Source organism: Perissodus microlepis, chromosome 7 (genome assembly GCF_051167445.1).
Source record: "Perissodus microlepis isolate ML-2025 ecotype Zambia chromosome 7, ASM5116744v1, whole genome shotgun sequence".
Classification (NCBI taxonomy): Eukaryota; Metazoa; Chordata; class Actinopteri; order Cichliformes; family Cichlidae; genus Perissodus; species Perissodus microlepis.
Window position 1 is genome coordinate 57,654,755 of NC_140467.1, and position 18,042 is coordinate 57,672,796.

At 40.6% G+C, this 18,042-nt stretch overlaps 1 protein-coding gene across 1 annotated transcript in view; it reads right to left on the reverse strand.

Annotated features, from left to right (window-relative positions):
* mbtps1 (membrane-bound transcription factor peptidase, site 1) overlaps window positions 1-17,284 on the reverse strand; it is a 28,098-nt gene extending 10,814 nt beyond the window's left edge. Inside the window, exons 1-11 of the mRNA XM_084936233.1 lie at window positions 16,981-17,284; window positions 13,674-14,234; window positions 11,174-11,437; window positions 7,474-7,689; window positions 7,198-7,308; window positions 6,715-6,824; window positions 6,493-6,609; window positions 5,256-5,323; window positions 4,726-4,828; window positions 3,625-3,776; window positions 509-670 (exon numbers count right to left, since the gene is read on the reverse strand). Coding sequence (XP_084792359.1) covers window positions 509-670; window positions 3,625-3,776; window positions 4,726-4,828; window positions 5,256-5,323; window positions 6,493-6,609; window positions 6,715-6,824; window positions 7,198-7,308; window positions 7,474-7,689; window positions 11,174-11,437; window positions 13,674-13,902 — 1,532 coding nt within the window. The 5' untranslated portion in view covers window positions 13,903-14,234; window positions 16,981-17,284. The remainder of the gene's footprint in view (window positions 1-508; window positions 671-3,624; window positions 3,777-4,725; window positions 4,829-5,255; window positions 5,324-6,492; window positions 6,610-6,714; window positions 6,825-7,197; window positions 7,309-7,473; window positions 7,690-11,173; window positions 11,438-13,673; window positions 14,235-16,980) is intronic.
* Between the last annotated feature and the right edge of the window lie 758 nt (window positions 17,285-18,042).

Below are 18,042 nucleotides of genomic sequence, written 5' to 3' on the forward strand. Positions count from 1 at the left end.
ATGTACGGGGTCAACTTCGGTCTGCAGAAGTGGAGTTTGAGACAGATTTGAGACAGTCCCCCTTGTGGGACTAATAAAGGTATATCAATATCAATATCAATATCAATAAAGGAAGACTCAGCCAAATATTGACCCACCTTTGACTATGAAAACTGAACTAGCAGACTAAGTCTACCTCTGTCCTTCAGGACGGAGCAAGCTCCAAACTTCCAGGAGCCTCACTGCAAGCCAACTGCCAGTATTTGATACTCTGTAGACTGAATGTCAGTCATGCAGTTCTTCAAAAAGCGACTCAAATTCTGCCAGTGTGAGCCAGTCCTGTGACAACACTGGGTTGGCCTCCTTTAGTGTTATGTAATTGTTTTTCATACGCCTACAAGCGTGGGAAAATATTTATGTACACTAAAATGAAGCTGAACAGACTCTTGTTGCTGTGTGTGAACGGGCTGTGAATCCATTAACTCGTCTTCGTCAGTGCTCATTTTTGAAAATGCGATAAGACGTTTACCTGGCCTGAGGTCTGTAGCTGTTGAGGATCTGGTAGGCTCTGATCAGGTCTAGTTTCCCGTGGCCTTGTTCAAACATGTTGACCCCAGGCAGTCTACGAGCTGAGGCAATCAAAGCCTGCTTCATGGAGGCTGGGTTCACCAACTCCCGGTTGAGGACAGTGCTGCAGGACAGAAGAGGACAGGCTGTGTTTCTGTGAATCTGCTGGTGTCACATTCCTAAGCTTCAAATTCAGGACACTGCTGGAGGAGAGATGAGGGATGGGTTGGTGTGTGTGGCAGTGCGCCTGTCTTGTCTGGGAGAAAGGGGGGGATGACTGCTGTCAACAAGGGGAGGATGATGTTTGATTTCAGCAATATGAGCTCACAAATGGGTTCAGTTACAGCTCAACAACACGAGGACACAGTGAAACAGGGACACATTTCACTGCTGGCTCATGCAGGATTACAAAACCATGGTTATTAAACCAGATTTCACTTCAGTATTATGTCCCTGTAACCTCTGATGTCAACCATCTCTAATGGCACATTTGCTTCTCAGTATCATCACTTCCGCTACAACAGAAGAGCCTCAGAGAGCTCCACACATCATCTAAGAGTAATCACAGCGTCTAATGACTGTCCTGGCACCAGAAGGCATGCATTCATGACTCAATTACCTGACAACATTACTCCATATTTTTTTTGTTTTTTTCCCCCCATACTGTAAAGAACCGAATGGCCTCCTCATTAACTAGCCAGCTTGATCTGTTCTTGATGAGAATACTCTGCATCTGTACCTGCTCTGTGCATGCTGACTTTTGCTGTTGCAAAAGACTTTCATTACACATACCACTGTCTGCTCATATGGCATTATGACACTGGAGGTAATTAAACCTCATCAAACTTTAGTCTTACACTACTAGTAACTTCTGGTGTCATCCTACGCTAATAAGAATCTCATTTAAACCTTGAGTACAAAAAAGGGGAGGTTTTTAAATATCATCCATTTAGTTACAAGTGAGGGTTAAAGTGGCTGATATGACTGACAGTGACCTGTCTGCTAGGCTTCCAAAGTGACCCTTGCCACCATGTTTGTGCTATTTTAATTGATATAGTATGTGGGACGGCCCATCTCAGAAGTGCTTCTCTGCTGGTGAGTCTAATTATAGTATTTATTAGCCTCTTATCTAGCGCAAATTAACAGGTAACCATATCTGTGCACTCCCATACAGTTTATGAATGTAATGTGACTAGCTTGCCAGCTTAGCTGATAATTCAGCACTTCAGTCTCATACACATAATCTTAAATTTTTACTCAAAACCCCCCCACAAAAAACATAGCATGGCAGCAACAAGCATTAACCATAAGACCTCGAAATGCTTTCAAAAACCAAGCCAAAGGTACTTTACAGTGATCTTCAAAGAGTTACAAGGTGAATGTCTTGATGCATGCTCAATCATCCAGGTAAGTAAATACCAAAAGGTTGATTCTATTACACTACGTCCAGATGAACAGAATCAACCTTTTGAGATTGAAGGTGAAGCTTATACAGGGAGTGCAGAATTATTAGGCAAGTTGTATTTTTGAGGAATAATTTTATTATTGAACAACAACCATGTTCTCAGTGAACCCAAAAAACTCATTAATATCAAAGCTGAATGTTCTCAACGGGGTTCAGATCAGGTGAACAAGGTGGCCATGTCATTAGTTTTTCTTCTTTTATACCCTTTCTTGCCAGCCACGCTGTGGAGTACTTGGACGCGTGTGATGGAGCATTGTCCTGCATGAAAATCATGTTTTTCTTGAAGGATGCAGACTTCTTCCTGTACCACTGCTTGAAGAAGGTGTCTTCCAGAAACTGGCAGTAGGACTGGGAGTTGAGCTTGACTCCATCCTCAACCCGAAAAGGCCCCACAAGCTTATCTTTGATGATACCAGCCCAAACCAGTACTCCACCTCCACCTTGCTGGCGTCTGAGTCGGACTGGAGCTCTCTGCCCTTTACCAATCCAGCCACGGGCCCATCCATCTGGCCCATCAAGACTCACTCTCATTTCATCAGTCCATAAAACCTTAGAAAAACCAGTCTTGAGATATTTCTTGGCCCAGTCTTGACGTTTCAGCTTGTGTGTCTTGTTCAGTGGTGGTCGTCTTTCAGCCTTTCTTACCTTGGCCATGTCTCTGAGTATTGCACACCTTGTGCTTTTGGGCACTCCAGTGATGTTGCAGCTCTGAAATATGGCCAAACTGGTGGCAAGTGGCATCTTGGCAGCTGCACGCTTGACTTTTCTCAGTTCATGGGCAGTTATTTTGCGCCTTGGTTTTTCCACACGCTTCTTGCGACCCTGTTGACTATTTTGAATGAAACGCTTGATTGTTCGATGATCACGCTTCAGAAGCTTTGAATTTTGAGACTGCTGCATCCCTCTGCAAGATATCTCACTATTTTTGACTTTTCTGAGCCTGTCAAGTCCTTCTTTTGACCCATTTTGCCAAAGGAAAGGACGTTGCCTAATAATTATGCACACCTGATATAGGGTGTTGATGTCATTAGACCACACCCCTTCTCATTACAGAGATGCACATCACCTAATATGCTTAATTGGTAGTAGGCTTTCGAGCCTATACAGCTTGGAGTAAGACAACATGCATGAAGAGGATGATGTGGACAAAATACTCATTTGCCTAATAATTCTGCACTCCCTGTATTATCGGATAATTTTGTTTTAATTTAACCTGCTGTGCTGCATGCTGCCTATTATGTCTCTACATATCATGTTAACTGTGCAGACTCTGACTGTGTGCACAGATGGATATGCAGGTGGTTAGTTCAGCTGGCACACTGTGCCTGATATAGATCCCTAATGCAGTTAACAAAATAAGAGTAGCCATCTGGAATAACCAGACTATAAAAAACTTTAATCTGAATCATTTTATCGTAAAAGTTTTTTTTTTTTAAGCACTCTTCATCCCAATACAAGTTGTTTTGGGCAAGTTTTCTCTGTTAACTTTAACATGTATGTCTTTAACTTAGGGGCTGTTATTAAGGCTAATAGAACTAAGAAAGTCAGATTAAGAAAGCCAGTAAAATACCTCGGGTTCATACAGTATAACATAATGAGTTTATCAAACTCACCTGGCCAGGAGTGTGACAGCACCAGCCACCACAGGAGAAGCCACACTGGTGCCAGACAGAGAGCGGCATCCCTCCTTCATCCCTGAGCCCCTAACACCAGAACCGTAGGTGACGATATCAGGCTTCACTCTGCCATAACCCCCGGGCAGCTCCTGAACACAAATGGGAAACAGATGCAGAACATGGTTGGATGAAAAGCAGCTCAAAACTGCTGCAAGCCTGAGTAACTGGGGGAAGACACAGAAGAAAATATTCTCAATGGTCAGCCAATTCAAATATTTTGATCTTTCCACTTAACAACAAAGGCCAGTATCAGAGAGTACAAAAAAGTACACATATTGAGACAATCTGCTCATGCTGTATCAACACAGTTTTGAGGACAGCAACCTAAGCATAGTTAGTTTCCACTGTGCCTTTAGAGAGATATGAAGTGCTCCTCTCTGCTCACTTACTGTATACATCTCACTCACACACCACCTGTTTGCTAGAAAGCGAGGCCTAAAGCTGTAATTCTAAATTTGAAAGGGCTGTTTTTCATGAGCTTAAACTTGTGTTTCAGTTTATGTCATTACGCCTACTCGTTGAAGTCAGCAAGGCAATTTAAAGCCAGTCTCTCAAAGCTCAACTACTGTTTAAAATATGAGCGTCAGCTTAGATTTTACATGCAATTACTTTTATGAAAGTCAAACAACAGCAAAAAACAAACACTGAAGCAGAGACAGAAAGTAGGGGGGAAAAGCCTGTCATTTTGGGTGTTTTTGATTCATGTGGGAGTGAGAGCCTCTTCATGCTCGGCTGGCGTTGATAGAGGGGGCACAGAACATCACTGAATCGGTGAACGAAGTCTTAATCAGATCCTAAAGCAGATGTCTGCTTTGGCCTATGGCTGATAAAAAAATAAAAAAACTGTGTGTGTGTGAGAGAGAGAGAGAGAGACACTCTACAGTAAGTGGATGATGGGATGTGGATGAGGGATCAGAAAGTTACCACACGGTTGGCTAGCTCAAAAAGCAGAGGGCAGATCTCAGGAGTAGATGTCTGCCAAGATGACGGTGTGTGTCAGAGTGTGTATTCTAGGTGTATTTTCTTGCAGCAACTCACCCAGGTGGTCATGCCTCTCGAAGAAAACCTGGCAATGTTGTCCTCAAAGTCAATCCCCCCAACCCCGATCACATCCATCTGGTCTGCTGGGTTATTCAGGGTGCTGAGAAAGATCAGTTTAATTTAGTGTAAAATAAATTTAAAAAAAAACTTTAACTGACAGTTTCCAAAATGTAATATTAGGACTTGCTTTGCTTGTTTAGTGATTTTTATGTAGTGACAAAAGAAATGTTAAATAGGGTAATAAAAACTTGTTAGGGTAAGTAAGCATTTGCTTGCAATTAAACACAGACAAACAGGAACAGAAAAAGTCTTTTATAGTGACTATACTCCAACGTGAGGCAAGTATCTATTTACACTAATGGTGCTATGATGTGGAAAATGCTGGATTTCAGTGGAACCATGTGCACTTTTAACCACAACACTGGAGTAGAAGTGAAACTAAACTAAGACTCTTCTGCTCATCCCTGTTAATGCACACGATGAACCCTGTAAGCATGCGTGCTGCTGTCATAGCAATATTAGCATACCCATACAAAGGTCCATCGTTGCCAATGGCAGAAACCATGATCACTCTGTTGGCAGTCAGCTCCCAAACCTGCAGTCAAACATGCAAAGAGAAAAATGGAGTGTGTGAGGTTTAACAGCACATAACGCATAAGGTCAGATTGTATTGTGATAGCTGCTTTGATAATTTGGGAAGCCTCATCCTACACGTGTTTATGGGAACATATTTATGCGCATTATTAAACTGTAGCTTATAAACTCTTATTGTGTGTGGCAGCTAACCTGTGAAGTTAAGTTCACTGTTACATACTGATCATTCATATCTCCTCATCGGGGCAAATTCTTATGAATGACTGATTAAATTACCGTGTTGTGCCATGTGCATAGTAAGTAACTAGTTATTGTGACTTGTCACAGACTGTTCCTACCATCAAGTCAAGATATTTAAGTGTAAAACATGTCCAAAAAAATTGCTCCTCAATTTCACAAGTGTTGCTACTGAAATATGGGAAAAGAATTTAGCACCTTCTCAAAAACAATCATCTTTTTCAAAGCAACTCAAAATGCAGGACAACACATAATCGTGCAAGTTAATTTGCCATCATAAACTCAGACTTTTGGCATGTTGCAAGTGATTTGTTATTAAGTCTGAGCTACCCAGATTACTAAAACAACTTTTAGAGAGCAGTGACCAGGGTTCATACTCAGACATGAAGCTGACAAGTTCAGGGGTGCATGTCTAAAAGGGGCTTTAATTAGTTAACATGAATGCACAGTAGAGGATGACTGATTGTTTAAAAAGGTTTCAGAAACAGAGCTGTTTCCCATTATATTCAGTACATAATTCACATCTTGCCCTTTAATCAAGAAAGAGCGTTTGATCTTGTAACAACAAAACAGATGTTAGTCTATTCAGCACTTATTGTGAAGGTTGACATATTGTTTTTGTAATAATCAGTGAGCACTGAAAACTTGAAAGAGCAGTCCGAATGTTGTCATGCACGCATTTATGTGTCTGGTTTGACCCGTTTGAGCTTACAGTTGACCTGGCTATTGCTCATTGGCTCATTAGAGCATTGTCAAACAGGTGTAACATAAAGGAAGAAAGACTGGGGACTATTTTTATATTTAGACAAATTTTAAACCATGTGGTCGCATTTTTGATCAACCTGGTTATTTTAGAGACAACTTTCCTGTGCTTTGCATTCTTATTTAATTAAGCAACTATGTTTCTAAGTTATATCCTGAAGTGTGCATCACCTTATCAACAAAGGGGTGGTCCATGAAGTCAGGTCCTCCGATGCTGAGGTTCAGAACATCGATCTTCTTTAGGATGGCGTAGTTAAAAGCATCAAGGAACCACGAGGTGTACGAAACCTAGGACGTGGGGAGGGACAAATACATTTTATAGTATAAATGAATTTTACAGCAATGCACTCCAACACCAGCAGTGCATTGTATATTGTAGTATATTACATGTACCTGGTTGTTGGTAAAAACTCTGAAAATGTGCAGCTCTGAGTCGGGAGCAAAACCCTGACACTCCCTCATACTAGCTATCACTCCTGCTACGAATGTACCATGGCCCAGACCTGAAAAACAGGATAAGCAATTTATAATAATCTTTCTTTGTCTCTTCCACAGACAGAAAGTTTGTGACTTTTAATATTACATTATTTGAAAAAATAAAATGCAGTCCATTAGATATTGTAAATGCAGTGACATTACTATTAACCATTAGCACAGATGGATGAATCATTGCCATTATTAATCACCAAGCTCTCCTAAAGCATTCTTTAAACACCTCCAGGCACTTATGACTTGTTAAAAATTATGTACAACATTTGTTGACTTCGCACCATTAAAAAGGCCTAAAAGGTTTTTTTTCCCCTGGAAATTACACTTTTACAACCACCTTTGCTTCACTGTTATGTGAAATTCACCATTATATTTATTGATCCTCACCATCATCCAGTGTCTTCTCATTAGTCCAGTTGGTCCTTTCTTTAACATTCTTAAAATGTGGATGCTTCTCACTCAGGCCTGTATCAAACACTGCCACCTTAACACCAGAACCTGCACACACAAAAGAGATTTAAACAACTTTATTTAATTGCTTTGTTGACCTATATGATTTCTGAAATAAAGTTTAAAAGCAATACTTAAAAGACCCTTCATTTTATGATATTTTGTAGCAGATGCGCGTAAAAGCAGAGACTCAGTCAGTGGTCCCTTTCTTACCGGTGTGTCCCATCTGCCAGAGTACATCTGCCTGCAGGATCTGGGCGACGTGGCGGGGAATGGCCCGCAGCAGACGTCTGCTGGAGTGCCGTCCGGTAGCATGCCAGAAACCCGAGCCGAGTGAGAGGCTGGTTCGTCTGAAAGGGCGGGATGATTGCCACGACTGCCATTTTTGGGTCCCACGGGTGGCATTGCAGGGTGCAGCAGGTTCAGGTGCTGTTGGGACAGAACACAATTGAGACAAACTATCATTCACTCTGCTGTAAAGCCACATTAGGACAAGAATTGAGGCCTCCCTTCATTAAAACACCCCGTCACTGCCATCGCCTTCACCCCCCACCCCCACCCCCACTGCAGACAGCACAGTCAGGCTTATCATGTTCTGATGCTTCATTGGAAATAATTTCTTTACATCTGGCTTCAATCCCCCTTTCTTCTTACATCTATTAGCTGAGAGGCTGATCACAGCAGCCTAATTTAAGCCAATCTTTTCGCAATGTGAATCACATGGACAAAACCAATTATCAGTGGGTCATCAGGATGCATGAGCAGTGCCCTGCAGGGCTTTTTATCCCTGTGAAGTAGGAGAGTACAGAGTTGATTTCTTTTTTATTCTTATCTTTTCTTTTTAATGAATTATTTCAGTAGGTTTCACGGATTCAAACTGGGAGTTAGAGAAATGTGCAAAAGGAATAACCAAGATGTCAAAAGCACTTTTATTTAATAAGACCAGGCTTTTTTTTTTCTTTTTAAAGAGTTGTTGTCTCAGTCAGGAGCTGCTAAATTTACACAAAACCACTTTTCTGAAATAAATGTTTAAAATTATTACCGTTTTACTGGGTAGCCTCAATCAGTTCTTGGAAGTGGGGCTGCAAAAGGCTGTCCCACTTCCAAAAGGCTAGAAAGACTGCTCCATAGTCATTGTGCCATCTAGAAGACGTGCACCCCACCAAACAGCACATAGGCTAAAGATGCGTACTGCTGTATTTGGGTTTGAGTTATCTTCAACAAAACAACATCGATTTTGGTGTATGCCTTATTTAGAACGGTTTTTTTTTTTACATCTTTACCTGCTATCAGACAGTAATTATATTAAAAGCTGTTATCCTCCACCTAAAAACAACCAGTGGTGATCTGAGGGGTGCACCATGAAGCAAAATAAATGGCTTTGTGAGTTATGCTGACCTGATAGTCACAGTTTTTCTGTGTCCTGAAGGTGGTTTGGCTAAATCACAGTAATAACTTAGGCTATGTTTCCAGTTTATAGTTAGTTTAGAAATCTTAGAAATTAACAGCAGCATCAAGATCAAGGCGGTTTTCTGCAGAAAGTTGATAATCATACCCAACAATACCCGTCAACTCCAACTGGGGTTTTAGGTTTTGTTGAACCAGCTTAGGCAAGGAAAGCCAGGCTGTGTCGAAGACGAAAGTATACCTCTCAGGCAGTTTGTGTTACTGTGTCATTTTTCTGGTTTAACGGGTGCTTTTAATACAGACTAACATTACAATGCAAAAATCATACAGTGTAGTCCAACAATTCTCATCTCCTTTCAAGGAAGTGATCTCTTTCCACCAACCCACATCCGAACAGCCTTTAACTTTGTCCAGTGTTTTTGACACAATCAATTTTTATTTTATTTTTAAAGTTAACGATGACTTTGCCTTAATCCATTGTGCAGGAGCACTATGAGAGCGAGGGAGTACATATGGAGAGACAGTGAGAGAGGTGCTGCAAACTTTAGCACAAACTGTATCGATATTATGAAAATAGATTAGGATTTATCCATTCCTACAGCCCATTCAGTTACAAACCACATTTAACCACAGAGGCTGTATTCTATACATTTTAAGCACTTTGTCTCATTCAATTTAGAATCACCAGTTAACTTCACATGCACCAGCAACTGCAAAACTTTTTTTGTTTTTTTCTTTTTAATTTGAGGCAAATACTTTCCAATAATTATCTCATTTAACAGTCTTGAATTTTATGCTTGCATATGGCATACAGTTATTGATTGTATTTAGTTAATTTTTTGCCTGTCCCATCAAGCTCCTGATCAGTTTTAACATGTGATAACGACGCTTTACTGCTTCCCAGATGACTCAGTTTTAATTTTGATTAACATATTCCTCAAACAGCTGCATGCCTTTTTAGTTTATCACACTTTATTTGCAGCTGAAAGTACCTTTCATCTTTCACACATGTTTGTGCTTCACAGATGACTGAAAAAGATGCTAAAGATAACTGTGAATTCGGGTTTCTAGTAGGGCTGGTCCATATCATACCGTTCACGATAATACCGGTATAATGTTGGGCAACAATAAGAAAATGAAATATTGCGATAAAATATGGGTAAAACGCGTATGTGCAGTGCCTTTGTTTTCATACGCACATGGCGGAAAAAGCATGGCGGAGATGGAGAATGAGAAGGGTGAAAGCAGATCGTTGAATGAAACGGATGAACCAGAATTGGTTTGTAAAATGCTGCAACTTCAGTGGTGTGGAACTGGTTTAGCTTTCGTCCGTCAGATACACAACAAAGCACTATTTTTGGTAGCGCATGCTAGCGGGCCGTCGTTATTACCGTGTTGTTTGGAAAATACGGCACACTTAAAATCAATCCTTTGATTTTTCTGAAAATCGACAGTGCCCCTTATAATCCCGTGTGCCTTATGTATGAATTCTGGTTGTGTTTACTGACCTCTAAAAAGGATTTTATGTGGTACACGGCGCTTGAAAATATGTCTAATGTTTTAGTACGACTTTGCTAAGCTACGAACCCGCACCGCTTGATGGATTGTCGGAGCATTACGGCTATCGTAGGCAGGAGCCTCGCGGAGTGATACGTACTGTGCTTCAACATAATATTACCGTATTGTGTGTGTATAACCTCTTTTTAAGTTTTGTGGATATTATACATGGTTTTGCTGAGGATATGTAGGCCAGTTTCCACTGGAAATGTCTTTTGGTTAAACTGTCAGCAAGGAATTTGCATTTGCACTGTTAAATTTTTATATAACTTTAATACACATAAAAAACAGCTGCTTGTTCAAGTGAAAATACATTGATCGGGTTTTTTGCACTAATTAAGTTGTGGTAAAGTAATTTGTCTAGTGTCAATTATATCGTCAGTTTTATCGTTATCGCAAATTTTCAAATGTATATCGTGATAAATATTTTTGGTCATATCGCCCTGCTAGTTTCCTTGATATCTAAAACTGTAATCGCCACTAGTTGACCATTTTCAATAATAAGAAGTTGCACTACATGTGGGCTCCATACTGAAGCGTCTGTTTATGCAGCTTGGGGGCACACTCAAGTCTTTCATCCAGTGCCAGGCTCAGGGCGTGCCCCCCGTACAGGCAACCCCCACCACACTGACTCACCTACAAACAGACTTTCTCTGTTCTTACACACACACACACACACACACACACACACACACACACACACACACACACACACAAAGAGTCCAGTTTCTACACCCTGAAATTGGCCTGCACTTCAAATAAAGATATCAAATCCTGTTTAGCACCACTAAAACAGTGGAGGTAGAAAAGCATCCCATGACTGAACAAACAAAGAGACATTCTGTGAAATTCAGCAGCTAAACAGCTTTCTGTATCAGTACAGACGTGCCAACATTAGAAACACTGTGATCCCTTTTCCCACACAATAACACCATATTGGCAGACTTACAGGGAATGTATTTGAGCGTGCGGAATACTTTTCGCTGCGGCGTAACCCTCTTGATGTAAGGGTGGTCCTCCAAGGTCAGCAGGCTCCTGGGGGAAGCTTGCCGGATGTGGAGCAGTTCAAAGTCGCTCGGGAAGTCCGAAGCTGGGTTTTCTCTTGGAACAATGTGCCACTCCAGTGCGCCATCCCCAGCACCTTGCAAGGCTCTGCTGATGTACAGGCTGCGAGCTTTGGCTGAGAAATACCCTGTAAATGCTACTATGTACTCTGTAGAGAGAGAAGACAATACTGTAAAGAACAGATAGAATACGAGATCCACAACTAGGAAGCGTACATTCAGGAGAGAGACATCTTTTTAGACCACCTATCCATGGAGCGGTGTGAAAACCAATACAAATACAACCTTTCCACTGTGACCAAACACTACATTAAGACATTAGTGGCAAAGCAAACATGTATCTTGTTAGTTAATATGAATAATTTGGTGAGAAATGAATAGTTGATTAAGAAATACACTAAAAGCACTCTCTGCTTTCTAAGCTGGACTGACAAAAAATGGTTTTAAATTTCTATGTTTATGTGGACCACAATTTTAGAAGGATAAAGCCTGGATATCAAGTGGCACAAAATACAATATCTGGATTATGTAACTACACAGTTACTGATCCATTTATGCTTTAAGAAAATTGAATGGATGAAGTTGCAACAAAGGAATGAAGGACATGAATGGATGCAATTCATGCTCATATATGCCACAAACTGACTTTTGAAATTATTGTGAAAAAGGTGTGCGATATCGCCCTTGTTGTGTTTTCTCTAGTCTATTATTAGTCTTATTACAAAAAACAAGGGCTGGTCCACTATTGAATAAGAAATTGAATTGAAACAGTTAGATTTAAATGTTAGCAATGGCTGCAAAATAAAGTTGTAGTGTTTTCTCTAGCCAGCTTCCCGATGGACTCGAGTGAGTAATTAAAAGTAAGCATGAAAGTTCTGTCCGTATAGAAGATTACTTTACACTTCATTACTTTCCCCCAAAAACAGATAATATCAATATCACTTGCAATCCCAAATATGAAGCCACACTAACAGAAGTGGGTAGCTAGCTTGGCTTCACCAAAAGTAAAGAAATCAACCCAACAGTAAATCTACAGCACACCAATAAATTTGTCATAAGTAGTTTGATTAAATGGGACAAATACAGCATGTTAAAGACAGCAGATTTTTGTTTTACAGGAGTCACAGCTGTGCTTTGCTCCTTCTTTGCCAAATGAATAACGTCTTCTGAAGTCTTGTGTAGGGCTGTGCAATATGACAAAGTATATCGGATGACGAAATCAAAACATCTATCGTTTCATTTAGCTATCGTTTGTCCATGCAAAATACACTGTTTACGGCAACAGTGTCTGGATGGCCACCATGCAAGCACAGAGAATACCAGCATGGCCAGTGAAGATGAGGCAGAACCAGGTAGCTCCAAACAAAAGGACCAGTCAAATCAAATCGAGGACCTAAACGAGGGGCTACCTCTGTAGCATGGATATGGTTTGGTTATGAAAAGTCTGACACGGACCAGAAAACTGTACTATGCAAATTATGCCGCAACCACGGACTTAAAAACAACAAACCTCTTCTACCACCTACGCAAGAGTCAGGTGAAAGTCTATGAAGAGAGTTTACAGATGAAAGAAGATATGATGTGACTCCTGAAGGAGAGCCGTCAGCTGCTCAAAATAAACCTTAGACTCAAACGTTAGAACAGGCTTTTCCCCGCAGCACACCATGCAATAAATACTCGCAAAGAAAATGGCGGCCGTTACAGCTTATATCTAAAAATATATTGTTTCATGCATCGTTCAACACTCGTCTCCAGGTATACGGACGCCCAGCTTAAAACACTTCACACAAGTCAAGTTGCCCAAAGTTCACTGAATTACAGAAAATGCACCATTTTGTGACACATATCGTTATCAGGATGAGATTTTGGTCATATCTCACAGCCCTAGTCTTGCGCTACGAAGACTTCAGGAGATATAAATCTTCTCTCTAATACTCAACAAGAAGGGTAAAAAAGCCCCTTTCATTAATGAGTACAAACTATTCCACTTGACTCTACTGTGTAAGCGACAGTTCTGTGATTTTCCACATCTATCAAAGACTTCATCCAACTAACAAGCACATCTTAAAACAGTTCTTCGCATCCATCACTGAGCCACATCATTTCCCTGATATGTTGACATGCGTCTTCATTATGAAAAACACTGCACATTCACTTATCTTATTTCTAGGAACAGCTGCAGAGACTAATAATAGCAATTTTTTTCACATCCCTTAAAGCAAAATGTATGAAAATAATGAAGAAATATGTCACTGAGTCCAATGGAGTGACTTAGAGATGTCATTTTAATAGGCTTTGGATACACCTACCATACTTGTTTTAAACACTGTATTCCCCATCTGATAAAATTACATTGAAACCACATCATCAAGAATAATTTCTTACCATGTTCCACCACTTTGGTGGAGAACTCCAGTTTGAGGGTTAACTGGGAACAGTTTGTGACAGACTGTGAGGAGAGGGCATCCATTTTGGGGGTGTGGTCTGAACTAGATTCGGCTCCTCCCTCCCCATCCATCCCCACCACAGGCAGGAAGCCTGCAATCAGCCCCAAAAGCATGGACACCCATGCAGAAAGGAGGAGCATTTTGAGTTGTGAAGTAGTGTTAACCATTAGTTTGGCTGAGCTCTTTGTAACTGTGGGAACAGCCAACCGGCTGGTTAAGAGTCAGCAGGTGTTGGAACAGAGCATTTCAGGTCCACAGTTCCACAAATGAGTCCATAATGCAAGTGACCTGAGCAGCTAGATTAATTTCTTTCTGCGTTTTCTCTCCATGGTGGCGGTCCAGGGTGGCGGTTCAGCAGCACTGTCCGAGTAGGAACAAAGATGCCATGTTGATAACTGGGAGAAGTGGACAATTATCCGGAGCTGTGGATGTTTGGGAGGAGAGCTGGAGCAGTGAAACGGAAAGTGCTGCTGGATTTCTTCTACAATCTCTTGTTTTTCTGTGTAAGACAAGGAGGGAAAAAAACAAAAAGCAGTAGGTCAGACAAAAGATTGTCACATTTAAATAAAATTACAACACAAAACAACTAGAAGGTACTCAGAACAACTTGAAAACTTCCCATTAGACCAGCAGTAATAATACCAGCTGCTGAGATTAATAGTGAATTGATTTTGTGGCCCTGCAGACATATGTAATCATATGCCTATTACTTTCACAGCTGTGGCTGTTTAACAATCTGCATTTGATGGCAGAAATCCAAGACTTAAAACTGTGCACATAAACACTGTCAACATACTAACAACAACACTAGAAACCTTAAAATTTAAGATTGTCACCTGATTATCTTATCTTAATTTACATGTGGTGATGTGTTAGTTATACATGGAAACACAGCCTTTAAACAGAAAAAAAGTTTAAAGCAGTGCAGCAATGTCTGCCAACAAATATGCAATGCAGATATGACAATAGCTACATGTGCTGAATCTATTCAGTTGCTCTTGGTCTTTTTCTGTGTATAAATGTATATATTCAATGCAAATCCTGCAAGTCCTGTGTTTTTTTTAATCATTTATTTTTCTACTTCTACCATACCAGCATTTAATAAAACGAACACATCATGCAGTGTTCAGAGAAAGGAGTGTTTAACCTGCTGTGTGCAAAGGGGAAGGAAGGGAGGTGTTGTATGTAACTACAATGGGGGCATAAACGCTTGTTCATTATTTAGCCACTCGTGAAGAGTTTGAGGCAAATGTGCAGCTATGCAGAGAACAATATGTGGTGAGCCTGTCAGGGATGGTTCTATTGTCAGACTGTAATTAATATTAAATACTCCCATCACAGGAGAAAGACATGTTAAAACCTCCAAACCACATTTCTAAAAAATTTATGAAGCTGTCAGCTTTCATACCACAAGTTGGTTGGACTTTCTAAGAAAAAGAAAGTTGACAAAAGTAGATTTGCACGAGTGTGTAGTGTAAACAAGTGCGAATTATATTCACATTCATGGTGCACTTGTGGTGGCGATACCCAATTATCCTTAACTTTAAGTATCAAATCACTTAAGCATAACTTAAACCATCTGCTTCTCCTGGCGACACACACACTTCTCTATAAAGACCACTTATAAGCATTACTCTGTCTCACTGGTGAATGAACACAGCTCATAGACTGTCAATGCACTGCTGTAATTAGAATTCATATGAATGTTATTTTGACAAATAATCCACCTAAACACATCCACTGCTCCTCAGCAGCAGCTGCCACCCCAAATGGGACAATGTTTCCCTAAAAAACTCATCATTCCTGAAAATGCTCAGGAATGATTTTAAAACAACAAATAAAGCTGTGATTATAGTGACATTAAAGATATATGGGAATTTGTTCACTGTGTGACAACATGCAAACTTGTACAAGAAGCCTGCAACTTTTTTAAAGTTCACTTTAAGTACCATCTTGCTCATAATATCTATGAAGTTGGTAAATGATCGGAGTGCAGGGAGTGAACTGTTATACTCAGTCAAGCATACAATAAATATGGTTCTTTTTAACCTAGACATTCCTATGTGATCCCAGGAGGATGCAAAATTATAATTACAGTCAACCCACATTCAGTTTCCTATGATTTATATTGTAAAAGAGATAAACACATCCCACTGTTATCTTTACTTTCATCATCTGTGTGCAGTTACACAAAACCATACAAGTACTTCTGATATGGTTGTACACATGTGTTGGGGGTGTAAATAAAAGTCTGCGGCTGGTCTACTCTCACAGGAGGAGAGCTAGTCACTAGTTCCGGCTCAGGGCAGGAACTCTACATGTAGGAGACAACAATACTGCCCTAAACGACTACTGGTTTAGATGCAGGGCTGTAAAAATAGTCCCACCACTGGTTAGGATTGGGCTGTAAAAGCCAAGCTGGGACCACTTGTGTCAACATGACATCAAGCCACAAAAAATGGCATCGAGCCTCCAGGCACAGATTAGTAGGTAGAGCGCACCCCCACCCCAATTAGAGTAAAGATAAGAGATACACAGCAGTGTTATCAGTTAGTGAAATTTAGTGTAAACCAGGCAAGATACTGAAAACAGTTGTGGGAGTTTTGGAGGATACCTGCAGCAGTTGTTTGGATAGGAATGTAAATACCTTGAGATCCCAACGTTGAGGTAAAGATTCATTTTGCAATATGTAGAGATCCATGAACTAACCAAAAACGCTACAAAGCACACTACAAACACACACGCTCGAAAATCCAGAGTATACAGTAGACAGTACACAATAGCTGCAGTGTCTGCGGGATTAAGCTATAATTTCTCGACCTTACGTTAAATAGCATTTTACTCTATTTTTTCTATCGCGACACTACATTTACATTAATACATTACTGTAATGCCACATTAATAAAACTTAAAACACAAGCAATTTTGTTAACTAGGCCATAAACAAAGTAAAGCTGTATCCCACGACTGTATCATAATAAATACAGCAAGCATCAGCAGACATATGCTGTAGGCGGAATATCTCCAAGAAGGACAATCATTTTACGGGCAGTAATTTACCGTAAAGGAACGGGTAAACATTCCTAAAGCTACATTCCGCAATCTGAAACCATTTTCTGTAAACAAGAAAACATGCTAATAGATTTTTTTCAGACCAAGCGGTCTATCACATGTAAATCGCTAGCTAGCTAGCTTGGTGTTATTATTCAGCGCCAGCTGGTAGCTTGTCTGATAAATATACTCACACAACACAGTTAAATCCCAGGCTTCACATTTATCTGGTGGTCCGTGTCGTTTGATGTCCTTGTGTTGATGTCTCGACGTCTACTCGCTTGCTAATTTTACGTCCCCTCGAACAAAAGCTAGCTGCAAACTCACTACAGCCGCAGACCACTGACGTCTGGCTTTCACGGGATGCCAGACTGTTATTCTTATCCTGCTTAACCTCCGGTCACATTTAGCCCTTTTATACATTTAAGATGGCTAAAACGCTGTACTGCCACATATTTTGCGTCGATATGGAACTCGAATAATTATACTGCCATCGAAAGTGCATTCTTTCCTGCATCCTGTATCATGATATGCGGCACTTTTTAATATCAAACCTGGCAACCCAAAGGGCCTCGCTTTAGTCCATTCTTCCCGGTCATGCTGCGTTTTTGCCAGCAGTGGGAGTTGTTCACCATCGAAAAACAACAGTAAATAGGGCAGATAAGGTAGCAGCATGGTGCTGTATCAGTACATGCTCTAATACGCTTATTTCCCGCACCTTTCTGTGAATAAACTGCTGCATTTATTCTTAAGTTAGGATTTTATTTAGTGGGTTATGTTTAGTGGGTTATGCTTTGTGAGCACTCTTGAAAATATTTAGACATTTAAAATGTACTGTTTTCATTGTTTTTAATTGTATATATCAATTGCTGGATCTACTAAGGAGATGCTCTATCCCCATTGACAAGACTGGTTACCGACTACAGAATGAAGCAATCACCAGCCACCTCCTCTACACGGATGACATCAAGCTGTATGCCAGGAATGAATGAGGCATCAATTCACTGATTCACACCACCAGAATATCCGGGAATGAATGTCATTCAGACTGGAGAAGTAGGTGGATGGTAACAAAGAGGGGAAGACTGTCTGAACTGAGGGGATCGTGCTACCGGAGGCATCATTGCAGACATTGAGGATGGCTACAAGTACCTGGGAATCCCACGTGCAAATGGGAACCACGAAGAGCAACTAGATCAGGTACCCTGCTGGGATAATAAACTGGCCGAAGGAGGAGATGGAACCCACTGACTTTA